Raw genomic sequence first — 12,549 nt, forward strand, 5'->3', positions numbered from 1 at the left:
CAACATGAGCTGGTTTTTCTCCAAACTGAAGGCTAGAGTCCTGGGCTTTTTGGGTTATCTGGCATGGCAGACGGTCAACCTGGCAGGACATCCGGGAGAGACAGACACAGGCAGAGGGCAGAAAGCTCAAGGGAGGTCCCCAGGCCAAGGCTATTGGGGTTTGCTCAGCCGTTCCTGAACCCTCTTACACACGTACACACACAGAGTGGCACGCACACACACACACATGCCTCAGCAAGTCCCAGAGAGGGAGGTGTCGAGGGGGCCTGGCTCGCTGTTCAGACGGACTCCCAGAGCCAGCGAGTGGGTGGGGCTGGAACATGAGTTCATCTGCTTCCTGCCCACATGTGGTATAAAAGGAGGCAGAATCTCACAGAGGAGCACAGCTGTGTCTGGCTGCAGGGCCCAGAGCGCTGTCAAGAAGAGCCATACGTCCGCCTCCAGCCACTGAATTCCTGCAGCTCAGCAGCCCAGCGGAGCAGGACGCACCACCAATCGCGAGGCACCTCTGAGAACTTCAGGTAGGAGAAAAGCAAACTCCCTCCAACCTCTTACTTTGGGGTTAAGGCAGAGGACTCACCTCCCCAGAATGCCCTCCCTCCACGATCCCCCGCTATTTCTCTATTTTCTTTTTCTTTTTGAGACAGAGTCTCGCTCTGTTGCCCAGGCTGGAGTGGAGTGGCACGATCTTGGCTCACTACAGCCTCCGCCTCCTGGGTTGAAGCGATTCTCCTACCTCAGCCTCCCAAGTAGCTGAGACTACAGGTGTGTGCCACCATGCCTGGCCAGTTTTTGTATTTTCAGCAGAGACAGGGTTTCACCATGCCAGGCTGGTTTCAAACTCTTGACCTTGTGATCCGCCCATCTAGGCCTCCCAAAGTTCGGGAATTACGGGGATGAGCCACCGCGCCCGGCCAATTCCTCGATTTTCTTTTCTTAGCCTTGAGCCAACCCTGCCCTAGGGGTGAATGCAGGAGAGCAGGGAGGATGGTCAGGTCCCACCAACAACCCCATCACCCAGAAACGGGAACCTTGACTCCCTCAGTCCCTCTGCCTCAAGACCTCCCCCATTTCCCACCTCACGCCTGCTAATGAATGAAACAATCGCTGGGAAAGCGTTATAAGAAAATTAAGGCCAGGCACTGTGGTCACACCTGTAATCACAGCACTCTGCAAGGCTGAGGCAGGCAGATCGCTTGAGCCCAGGAGTCTGAGACCAGCCAGGGCAACATGGCGAAACCCTGTCTCTCCCCAAAAAATACAAAAATGAACTGGGTGTGCCGGTATGCCTGTATCCCCAGCTACTTGGGAGGCTGAGGTGGGAGGACTGCTTGAGCCAGGGAGGTGGAGGCTGCAGTGAGCCAATATTGAGCCACTGAATTCCAGGTGGGTGACAGAGCAAGACGCTGTCTCAAAAAGTGAAAGAAAGAAAGAGAGAAAGAGAAAGAGGAAAGGAAGAGAAAAAAAGAGAGAGAAAAAGAGAAAGAGAGAAAGAGGAAAGAAAGAAAGAGAGAAGAAAGAATGAAAGAAAGAAAAAAAAAAAGAAAGAAAAGGAAAGGAAGTTTAAAAGCTCATGCAAACCAAAGATGTTGTGATCACTGATAACTGAGCCTGGGCTACACTCTCCCGGGCTGCAAGGGCAGAGCGTGGTCATGACCTCTCACCTGCCTTTTTCTGAGACTTTTTTACGGGACACACTGGGAAGGCAAATGGACTGGATTCCAAGACTCCCACAGGGCAAGATGGGAGAAGCCTCCCTGCGACTGCCCGAGGGTGAGTCCATCTGAGTGAGACAGAGCGGGAAGGGCTCAGAATCTGAACATGGCCTCTTCCTGCACCCTGCCCTGCTGTTCACCTATCACCCACTTGCAGCAAACAACAAGAGCCGAGTCCACAGCTAGGGCACCGGCTCCCGTCCCCTCCCGCCTGTCCTCCAGAGCGACTCCTTCACCAGCCCTCTTTCCCTTGCTCTAGGATGCAGATGTCTCCAGCTCTCGCCAGCCTGGTCCTGGCCCTGGCCCTCGTCTTTGGTGAAGGGTCCATCGTGCACCATCCTCCATCCCACGTGGCCCACCTGGCCTCAGACTTCGGGGTGAGGGTGTTTCAGCAGGTGGTGCAGGCCTCCAAGGACCGCAACGTGGTTTTCTCGCCCTACGGGGTGGCCTCGGTGTTGGCCATGCTGCAGTCGACCACGGGAGGAGAAACACGGAGGCAGATCCAAGCGGCCATGGGATTCAAGATTGATGGTGAGTGACAGGACATGGGGGCGGGGAGAGGCATGCAGTCCCCACGGGACCGACCAGCCAGAAGCCGAGGAAAGGCTGGCTCCTGCTTAGCTGAGCCAAGTGCCATGCAGCTGTGCTACAGGGTCCTCCCATCTTCCCACCATACTCTAAGTCACTGGACCGTTAAACTGCTAAGGGTGTCTGGGCAGTGGATTTACTGCTTATTCACCACTGCCTGATCTTAACCTCGTTAAGCCTCAGTTTGCCCATCTACAAAATGGGGATTATAAAAAAATACCTACCACAGGGCCGGGCGTGGTGGCTCACGCCTATACTCCCAGCACTTTGGGAGGCCGAGGTGGGTGGATCACCTGAGGTCAGGAGTTCAAAATCAGCCTGGCCATCATGGTGAAGCCCCATCTTTAAAAAAAGAAAAAAAAGAAAAAAGAAAGGGTTGGGATCTGAGACTGTTGAAGAAAGGAAGGAGATGCAGAAAAAAGATTTCATCCTGGAATGAAATCTCTCTCCAGAGACCCCTGGGAAAGCACGGTAGCTCCCATCCATCAGGATGGGGCCTCTTGTCGGGGAAGTGGGCTGGGCTGGGAATCCCCGACAGGAGCCTCACGTGCCCTCTCCTCTCTGCCTCGGCAGACAAGGGCACAGCCCCCGCCCTCCGGCATCTGTACAAGGAGCTGATGGGGCCGTGGAACAAGGATGAGATCAGCACCACAGACGCCATCTTCGTCCAGCGGGACCTGAAGCTGGTCCCGGGCTTCATGCCTCACTTCTTCAGGCTCTTCCGGACCATGGTGAAGCAGGTGGACTTTGTAGAGGTGGAGAGAGCCAGATTCATCATCAACGACTGGGTGAAGACGCACACAAAAGGTGAGCAGGCAGGGCAAGGAAGCCCGACCCCAGGGCCTCAAGAGAAAGAGAATTTGGAAACAAGTCCACATATCCTAAGTGGTTCACACCTGTAATCCCAGCCCAACATTTTCGGAGGTCTCGGCAAGAGGATGGCTTGAGGCCTGGAGTTTGAGAACAGCCTGGCCAACATAGCAAGACACCACCTCTACAGAAAACTTAAAAATTAGCCAGGCGTGGTGGTGCACACCTGTAGTCCCAGCTATTTGGGAGGCTGAGGTGGGAGGATCACTTGAGTCCAGGAGTTCGAGGCTGCAGTGAGCTATGTTTGCACCACTGCACTCCAGCCTGGGCAACAGAGCGAGACCCAATCTCTAAAAAGCAATCCAAAACAAAAACAACAACAAAAATCCAGGTATCCTAAACAACGCTCCTTTTCAGCATTCTCTTCTCTATGAACAGAGGGCTGGATGCTTTAAGAACCAAAGCCTAGGTCAAGCGAGGTGGCTCACGCCTGTAATCCCAGCACTTTGCCAGGCCGAGGCAAGTAGATCACCTGAGGTCAGGAGTTCGAGACCAGCCTGGCCAACATAGTGAAACCCTGTCTCTACTAAAAATACAAAATTAGCCGGGCGTGATGGCACACGCCTGTAATCCCAGCTACTCGGGAAGCTGAGGCAGGAGAATCACTTGAACACGGGGAGGCGGAGGTTGCAGTGAGCCAAGACTGCACCATTGCACTCTAGCCCAGGCGACAAGAGCAAGACTCCATCTCAAAAAAAAAGTTGTTTCTTTTTTTTTTTTTTCATTCAGAGTGGTACATCAAAAAAAAAAAAATTGTGTAACTTCCTGATCATTGGTTTTCTTATAGGTATGATCAGCGGCTTGCTTGGGAAAGGGGCCGTGGACCAGCTGACGAGACTGGTGCTGGTGAATGCCCTCTACTTCAATGGCCACTGGAAGACTCCCTTCCCCGACTCCGGCACCCACCACCGTCTCTTCCACAAGTCAGATGGCAGCACTGTCTCCGTGCCCATGATGACTCAGACCAACAAGTTCAACTATAGTGAGTCCAAGAGCCCCTTCCCCACAGCCCACAGCGAGTGCATGTCATATGCCCGGGGTCTCCCAAGGAATACCCAAAATGTCGCCCTCCGAGGGAGGAAGACCACGGGGAACGTTCCCCTCTAAGGGAGGAGAGACTCTAGAATATACTCCAGCTTTGACAAAGATTTCCCAAGCAAGAGACATTAGGATAATGGGAACAGAATACAGGAGCTTTTTGGGGGGGCTGAAGAAGAAACAGAGTCTCGCTCTTTCCATGGGCTGGAGTGCAATGGCACGATCTCAGCTTACTGCGGCCTCCGCCTCCCAGGTTCAAGCTATTCTCCTGCCTCAGCCTCCCAAGTAGCTGGGATTACAGGCGCCTGACACCACACCCAGCTAGTTTTTGTATTTTTTACTAGAGACAGGGTTTCACCATGCTGGCCAGGCTGGTCTCGAACTCCTGACCTCAGGTGATCCACCCACCTCGGCCTCCGAAAGTGCTAGGATTACAGGTGTGAGTCACTGCTCCCAGTGACAGGAGCTTTATCCCATGAAGGGAGAAGCTGAAATCCCGAAATTCCCTCAGGGCCACATTTGTCTACCTGACTCCAGAGCCCCATCTTTGGGACCAGCCTGGCCAACATAGTGAAACCCTGTCTCTACTAAAAATACAAAAATTAGCCAGGCGTGGTGGCACAAGCCTGTAATCCCAGCTACTTGTGAGGTAGAGGCAGGAGAATTGCTTGAACACAGGAGGCAGAGATAGCAGTGAGTCAAGATCATGCCACTACACTCCAGCCTGGGCGAAAGAGTGAAACTTCATCTCAAAGAAAAAAAGAAAACGGATGAGGACTGGGACGAGTCGGTGGCTGGGTGTGGGGAAAATGGAAGAGAAGGAAGGACAAAAGAGATAGAGAAGACCTGGTGAGGTCGCTCACGCTTGTAATTCCAGCACTTCGGGAGTCTGAGAAGGGGGACTGCTTGAGGCCAGAAGTTAGACTAGCCTGGGCAACACAGCAAGACCCTGTCCCTACTATATATATATATATATATATACACACATATACATTATATATATATATACACATAATATATATATATACACACACACATAATATATCTATATATAATGTATATATATTTAAATATATGTACATGTTAAAAATTAGCCAGGCTTGGTGACGTACATCTGTAGTCTATTCAAGAAGCTGAGGCGAGGCCAGGTGTAGTGGCTCACCCCTGTAATCCCAGCACTTTGGGAAATCAAGCAGGTGTATCGCCTGGGGTCAGGAGTTCAAGACCAGCCTTGCCAACATGGTGAAACCCCATCTCTATAAAAATATAAAAATTAGCTGGGTATGATGATGGGTCCCTGTAATTCCAGCTATGGGGGAGGCTGAGGCAGGAGAATTGCTTGAACCTAGGAGCGGGAGGTTGCAGTGAGCCTAGATCATGCCATCGTATTCCAGGCTGGGCAACACAGCGAGACTCTGCCTCAAAAAAAAAAAAAAGCAGCAGCTGAGGTGGGAGGATCGTTTGAACCAGGAGTTGGAGGGTACAGTGAGCTATGACTGCGCCACAGCACTGCACTCCAGTCTGGGTGACACAGTGAAACCCTGTCTCTAAGAAAAAAAATAAAAAGAAAACAAAAAAAGACACCCAGAAATTAGAAGATACTGAACTGGTTGAAGAGAAGGGAAATGGACATTAAAATACTGAATAGGGGAGCAGTGAACAGGGGATCCCCAAAAGCCAGGCAGGAGAGAGAGCCTGGCTTCCAGAAAGAGTGGAGAGGCCAGGAGAACAAGGTGAAAACCCAGTGCTGGGTTGCCATCAGCGAGAGCTGGAGCCGTGTCCGACGCGCTATCTTGCTGTCTTTACAGCTGAGTTCACCACACCCGACGGCCATTACTACGACATCCTGGAGCTGCCCTACCACGGGACTACCCTCAGCATGTTCATTGCTGCCCCTTACGAAAAAGAGGTGCCTCTCTCTGCCCTCACCAACATCCTGAGTGCCCAGCTCATCAGCCACTGGAAAGGCAACATGACCAGGCTGCCCCGCCTTCTGGTTCTGCCCAAGTAAGCCACGCTGCCATCTCCCCCACCCACCCGCCCCTCTCTCCAGGCTCGCTGAAATCACCGCCCCCAGGCTGAATTTCCTAGACCTGTGATGCTTGCAGGGCAGGGACATGCATGTGTGGGAGGCTGATGGGAAACACTGTGGCCTGGGTTTGATTATGAGTCTCGCAATCACCTCTCCTGCTGTTTCTGCTGGAGGCCAGGGGACAGCTCTTCTGGACCACACCCTCACATTGGCTATCTCCAGAATATCCCAGAAAAGCCCCCAAAAGGAGAGCCAGAGACATGAGGAAGGTGGAGGCGGGGGCCCAATCAGTCCACATCCACTTAAGGTGGCCCCATCATATTCCCATCCCCCACCCTTTCAAGACAACATCCAAACAAAAGAAATCATGTTCAAGGAAGGAGCAGCTCAGAGCGCAGCTTTTAGCTGGGGTTCCAAGAAAGCAGATTTTTCGAAATCCTTCTGCAGAAGGAAGCAAAGGGATTTTTCAAAACCCAGAAGAAGGCTGGAGCTGGGGAATTCCAGAATTATAGGGAAGCCTCCCACCACGCTCATCCCAAATTTCCAGATGCTATAATGCCAGGCTTGGGGAAGGAGGAGGATTTAGTTGGTTAGCTGGTGTGTGCTCTCACTTGCATCCTCTTTCTCTCTTCCTCATTTTTTTTTCTCTTTCTCTCTCTGGCTCATAAGAATTGAGGTAATTAGCCGTGCCCTGGTGGGAAGCAGAGAGTGTCCAAAGCCTCCCTGCTTGAGTCCTCTTCAGGATTAGCCCTCACAAACAATCTGCAGACCAGATGTTTGTTCCAGCATCCTTTCGGGAGAATTTGCCCTTGGCTTCCCCCGCCCCAGCCAGGCTGAATAAAATTATGCTGAAACTACTGTCTTATTTGAGGAAAGTAATTAGTCATAGGTGGGAGGGAGTGGGGAGATTGCAGAAGAATGTTGATGAATATTAGAATCCCAGCAATAAGGGGAACTTGGCAAACAGCTTTTGAAAAAGAACCAGGAGGCCGGCCAAGCGCGGTGACGCACACCTGTAATCCCAGCATTTGGGGAGGCAGAGGTGGGTGGATCCCTTGAGGTCAGGAGTTCGAGACCAGGCTGGACAACATAATGAAACCCTGTTTCTACTAAAAGTACAAAAATTAGCTGGGCATGGTGGCGAGCACATATAATCCCAGCTACTGGGACAGCTGAAACAGGAGAATCACTTGAACCCTTGAAGCGGAGGCTGCAGTGAGCCGAGATCACGCCATTGCACTCCAGCCTGGGGCACAGAGCAAGACTCTTGTTTCAAAAAAAAAAAAAAAAAAAAAAAAAAAAGAAAGAAAGAAAGAAAAAGAGCCAGGCCTCCCTCTCCAACCTTCACCTCCATTCCTATTATGTTCACTTCATTTGGGGGACACCTGGTAGGGGAAAGGGAAGAGTGACTGCCAGCCAGAGGAGACCCACAACTTGAGCTGCTTGCTGCTGCTATCCACAGGTTCTCCCTGGAGACGGAAGTCGACCTCAGGAAACCTCTAGAGAACTTGGGAATGACTGAGATATTCAGACCATTCCAGGCGGACTTCACAAGTCTTTCAGGTAAGAGGACTTACCTTTGCATTTTCTTATCCCAGTGGAGTGCGGGGGGCCCTAAGAGGGAAGAGGAATATCTCCTTGAGGGCGACAGTGGGTCTATTCCTGTATCCACATCTGTTTCAGATCAAGAGCCTCTCCACGTCGCGCAGGCGCTGCAGAAAGTGAAGATCGAGGTGAACGAGAGCGGCACGGTGGCCTCCTCATCCACAGGTGAGTCTGGCTCAGGTGAGGCCCCATGGGCACGGCGCCTCCATCGCCCTTCAGGATAACAGGTCCCCAGACCCGAAAAGGACCCCACAGCCCTTTCTGCACAGACCTTTCTGCACAGAGCGGCTCTGTCTGTGCTCAGCCATCAGCCACTCTCCAACCTGTTTCTCAGCCTGGAAGACGGGCTTGGGACCATGGGACCCTGTTTCCTCACCTGATGGTTCCTAAGTTCCCTGACTATGAAAAGGCTCATAAAGGAAAGCCCACACTGTTCCCACAGTGGGGAGTAAACTTAAGACACGCTTATCAGGCCATGCACGGGGGCTTATGCCTGTAATCCCAGCACCTTGGGAGGCCAAGGCAGGTGGATCACTTGAGGTGAGGAATTTGAGACCAGCCTGGGCAACATGGTGAAACCCTGTGTCTACTAAAAATACAAAAATTCACCAGGCGTGGTGGTGTGTGCCTGTAATCCCAGCTACTCGCGAGGCCGAGGCAGGATAATTGCTTAAATCCAGGAGGCAGAGGTTGCAGTGAGCCGAGATTATGCCACTGTACTCCAGTCTAAGCAATAGAGCAAGATTCTGTATTTTAAAGAAAGAAAGAAAAAGAAAAGTGCTTACCAATAAGACCTTAAAGGATTCATCTAGATAAATGTGTATAAGGGGAAAACTGATCCATTGCCATCAAGCTCCTGGAGGAAACCATGCTTGAGGATGTCTCTAAACTTTTCAGATTCATATTCAGGAAAACAACTTCTAACTGGGCTCAGTGGCTCACACCTGTAATCCCAGCACATTGGGAGGCTGAGGTGGGAGGATCGCTTGAGCCCAGGTGTTTGAATAAGCCTGGCCAACCTAATGAGACCCTGTCTCTACAAAAAATAGAAAAAAATATTAGGCATGGTGGCATGCACCTGTAGTCCCAGCTACTTGGGAGACTGAGGTGGGAGGATCACTTGAGCCCAGGAGTTAGAGGCTGCAGTGAGCCATGAGGGCACTGCTGCACTCCAGCCTGAGCAACAGAGGGAGACCCTGTCTCTAAGAAAAAGGGCGGGTAGTGCCAGCATCCCTCTGCTCTAAGACATTGTCCCGTCTCTTGCAGCTGTCATAGTCTCAGCCCGAATGGCCCCCGAGGAGATCATCATGGACAGACCCTTCCTCTTTGTGGTCCGGCACAACCCCACAGGTGAGCCTGGAACCCATCACGTTCCACATCCTCCCACTCATTCTCTCAGGAGCTAGTCCCGACGGATGCAGACATCTCTGTAGCTCTGAGAGGGCTCTGGGCAGGGGATCCATAACCTTGCCCCGCTTCCTATCCCAAGAGGAGGCATCCTTCTATCACCCACAGACAGCGCCAGGGCACTGTCCCCGCTCTGTCACTCAGGCAGCTGCGAATCCAGACAGCTCATTCATCTGCCCAGATATCAGCCCTTCCACCCACATGCGGCCCGATGAGCTGTCCCATTCCTTCCGCTTCTCAACCCCCACGGTTCTTCCATCCTCAGGAACAGTCCTTTTCATGGGCCAAGTCATGGAACCCTGACCCTGGGAAAAAAACGCCTTCATCTGGGACAAACTGGAGGTGCATCGGGAAAGAAGAAACTCCGAACACAAGAATTTTAGTGTTAATGACTCTTTCTGGAGGAAGAGAAGACATTTGCCTTTTGTGAAAAGATGGTGAACCAGATATGTCTCCAAGACCTCAACCTCTCCTTGGAAGACCTTTAGGTCAAACTCCCTAGTCTCTGCCTGGGACCCTGGGAGAGAAGTTTGAAGCACAACTCCCTCAAGGTCTCCGAACCAAACCGTGACGCCTGCAGGACCATCTGGGCATCTGCTTCCGCCCATCTCTCTGCCCACTTGGGTCTGCAGACCTGGTTCCCACTGAGGACCTTTGCAGGATGGAACCACGGGGCTTACAGGAGCTTTTGTGTGCTTGGTAGAAACTATTTCTGTTCCAGTCTCATTGCCATCACTGTTGTACTGTCTGCCACCACAGAGGAGGCTGGTGACAGGCCAAAGGCCAAAGGAAGAAACACTCATTCATCTCAGAGTCCATTCTGGCACTGACCACCCCTCCCCAGCACAGAGATGCTGGAGGTAGCAGAGTGAATGCCCCCCAAGCCCTGAGACCCTCCTGGCCTGGCCATCTCCCTCCCCAGAAACAGTGTGCATGGATTATTTTGGAGTGTAGGTGACTTGTTTACTCATTGAAGCAGGTTTCTGCTTCATTTTATTTTTATAGGAATAGAGGAAGAAAGGTCAGATGTGTGCCCAGCTCTTCACCCCCAATCTCTTGGTGGGGAGAGTGGAACGCCAGAGGTGTGCCTGAATATTTATTGTATCTTTGCCCTTGTGTGCTTGTTAGAGAGAAAGAGAACTATTACGGAAAATAATAGTATTTAAACTTGCTCCTAGTGTTACTTGTGGTCTGTGTCACTGTATCTCAGGAAGTCTGGCCACTTGACTGGCACACACCCCTTGGGACGTCCAGCGTGACGGGGCCCACACTGCCACCTTGTGGCCACCTGAGACCCTCCTGCCCCCTTTTATCCTCCTGTTTCTCCACTTGATGGAAATTGACCATCCAATTTCAGCTTCCTTTAGGAAACCAAAGGGACGCAGCGGGGGAGAAAGACTTGGGCGAGGACAGAGTGGTTTCCAATGTGTTCAATAGATTTAGAAGCAGAAATGCAAGGGGCTGCATGACCTACCAGGACAGAACTTTCCCCAATTACAGGGTGACTCACAGCCGCATCGGTGACTCACTTCAATGTGTCATTTCCGGCTGCTGTGTGTGAGCAGTGGACACGTGAGGGGGGGGTGGGTGAGAGAGAGACAGGCAGCTCAGATTCAACTACCTTAGATAATGTTTCTGAAAACCTACCAGCCAGAGGGTAGGGCACAAAGATGGATGTATGCACTTTGGGAGGCCAAGGCAGGAGGATTGCTTCAGCCCAGGAGTTTGAGACCAGCCCGGGCAACATAGCAAGACCCCCATCTCCTTAAAAAAAAAATTTTAAATATCTTGAAATAGATTTCTAATATCTTTAAATATATCTATTTTAAAGACCAGTTTATGGAAGAATTGTACATAGATATGAAATGAATGTGATCTAACAGAATCTAATCAGCCCAGCCTGTTCTCCACTGAAAAATCCTCTTTCTTTGGGGTTTTTCTTCCTTCCTTTCTTTCTTGTTTGATTTCGCACTGGACAGGGATGTCAGCCATACTACAGGACCCACTGGGGTGGTGTCAAATGCTATTGAAATTGTGTTGAATTGTATGCTTTTTCATTTTTGATATATAAACAAGTAAAAATGTTTCAAAAAATTAATAAAATAAAAAAATAAATATGAAAACTATGTCAGGACAGTCACTGCCTTTACCTTTGCCATTTCACATCGTACAACAAATCAGAAGCCTAGGCCAGGCGTGGTGGTTCATACCTGTAATCCCAGCACTTTGGGAGGCTGAGGTGGGTGGATCACCCGAGCTAAGGAGTTCGAGAGACCAGCCTGGCCAACATGGCAAAACCCTGTCTCTACTAAAAATACAAAAAATAGCCAGGCGCGGTGGCACGTGCCTGTAGTTCCAGCTATTCAGGAGGCTGAGGCAGAAGAATCACTTGAACCCAGGAGGCAGCGGTTGCAGTGAGCCGAGATCGCACCACTGCACTCCAGGCTAGGTGACAGAGCGAGACTCCATCTCAAAACAACAACAACAACAACAACAACAAAAAACAGAAATCAAAAATCCTGTTGGTCCACAGACCTCATGGGTGGAAGGGACCTTCCTATACCTGCGTTGGCCCACATGGACGAGTCCATGAAATGGACATCTCAGCTCTGCCACAAGCCCCAAGGATAAGTTGGGGGAGCTTGATTTTGCCCCTGAGAATCATCCTCAAAAAGGAAAACCGTTCCCCCTCATACATTTTCCACTTACCCAGATGAGGCTGCTCATAAGTCACTGTCCTTGTGGGTTCCCAACTCTGTTCATGCCACTTCCTTCCAGCACCAAATGCTTCCCACCCACCTACTCCCCCTCCCCATTCTTCAAACCCAGCTCAAATTCCAGCTCCTCCACTTAGGACTTCCCATGAATCCAGACAACATCATCACTGCGGTCTGGTGCAGTGGCCTGTGCCTGTAATCACAGCATTTTGGGAGTCCAAGGCAGGAGGATCGCTTGAGGCCAGGACTTTCAGACCAGTCTAGACAACATAGTGAGACTCTTCCTTTAAAAAAAAAAAAAAAAGAAAAGAAAGAAAAGAAGACATCAAAACATCATCACTCTTGACCCTGACCAGGTTTTCTTCTTCCTGGTCTGTAAGAGTGCTTGGAGGCCAGGCGCAGTGGCTCACACTTATAATCTCAGCACTTTGGGAGGCTAAGGCAAGTGGATCCCAAGGTCAGGAGTTCGAGACCAGCCTGGCCAACATGGCAAAACCTCGTCTCTACTAAAAATACAAAAATTAGCCGGGCGTGGTAGTGGGTGCCTGTAATCCCAGCTACTTGGGAGGCTGAGGCG

The 12,549-nt window shown here is 51.0% G+C and overlaps 1 protein-coding gene across 1 annotated transcript; it reads left to right on the top strand.

The window, feature by feature from the left end:
- Window positions 1-375: 375 nt before the first annotated feature.
- SERPINE1 (serpin family E member 1) lies at window positions 376-11,378 on the top strand. Its single transcript, XM_003934156.4, has 9 exons — window positions 376-521; window positions 1,975-2,246; window positions 2,877-3,110; window positions 3,961-4,155; window positions 6,020-6,218; window positions 7,706-7,806; window positions 7,927-8,013; window positions 9,115-9,198; window positions 9,521-11,378. Exons 2-9 carry the CDS (start codon window positions 1,976-1,978, stop codon window positions 9,556-9,558), a joined length of 1,209 nt encoding a protein of 402 aa, XP_003934205.1. The 5' UTR covers window positions 376-521; window position 1,975; the 3' UTR covers window positions 9,559-11,378.
- Window positions 11,379-12,549: the final 1,171 nt, after the last annotated feature.

Source organism: Saimiri boliviensis, chromosome 20 (assembly GCF_048565385.1).
Source record: "Saimiri boliviensis isolate mSaiBol1 chromosome 20, mSaiBol1.pri, whole genome shotgun sequence".
Lineage (NCBI taxonomy): Eukaryota > Metazoa > Chordata > Mammalia > Primates > Cebidae > Saimiri > Saimiri boliviensis.

Bases quoted from the DNA above. Each gene is read 5' to 3' on its own strand.
- SERPINE1 (XM_003934156.4), top strand. From the start codon at position 1,976: ATGCAGATGTCTCCAGCTCTCGCCAGCCTGGTCCTGGCCCTGGCCCTC. The intron at 3,111-3,960 runs GTGAGCAGGCAG...GTTTTCTTATAG, and splicing joins GGTGAAGACGCACACAAAAG to GTATGATCAGCGGCTTGCTT. The intron at 6,219-7,705 runs GTAAGCCACGCT...TGCTATCCACAG, and splicing joins CGCCTTCTGGTTCTGCCCAA to GTTCTCCCTGGAGACGGAAG.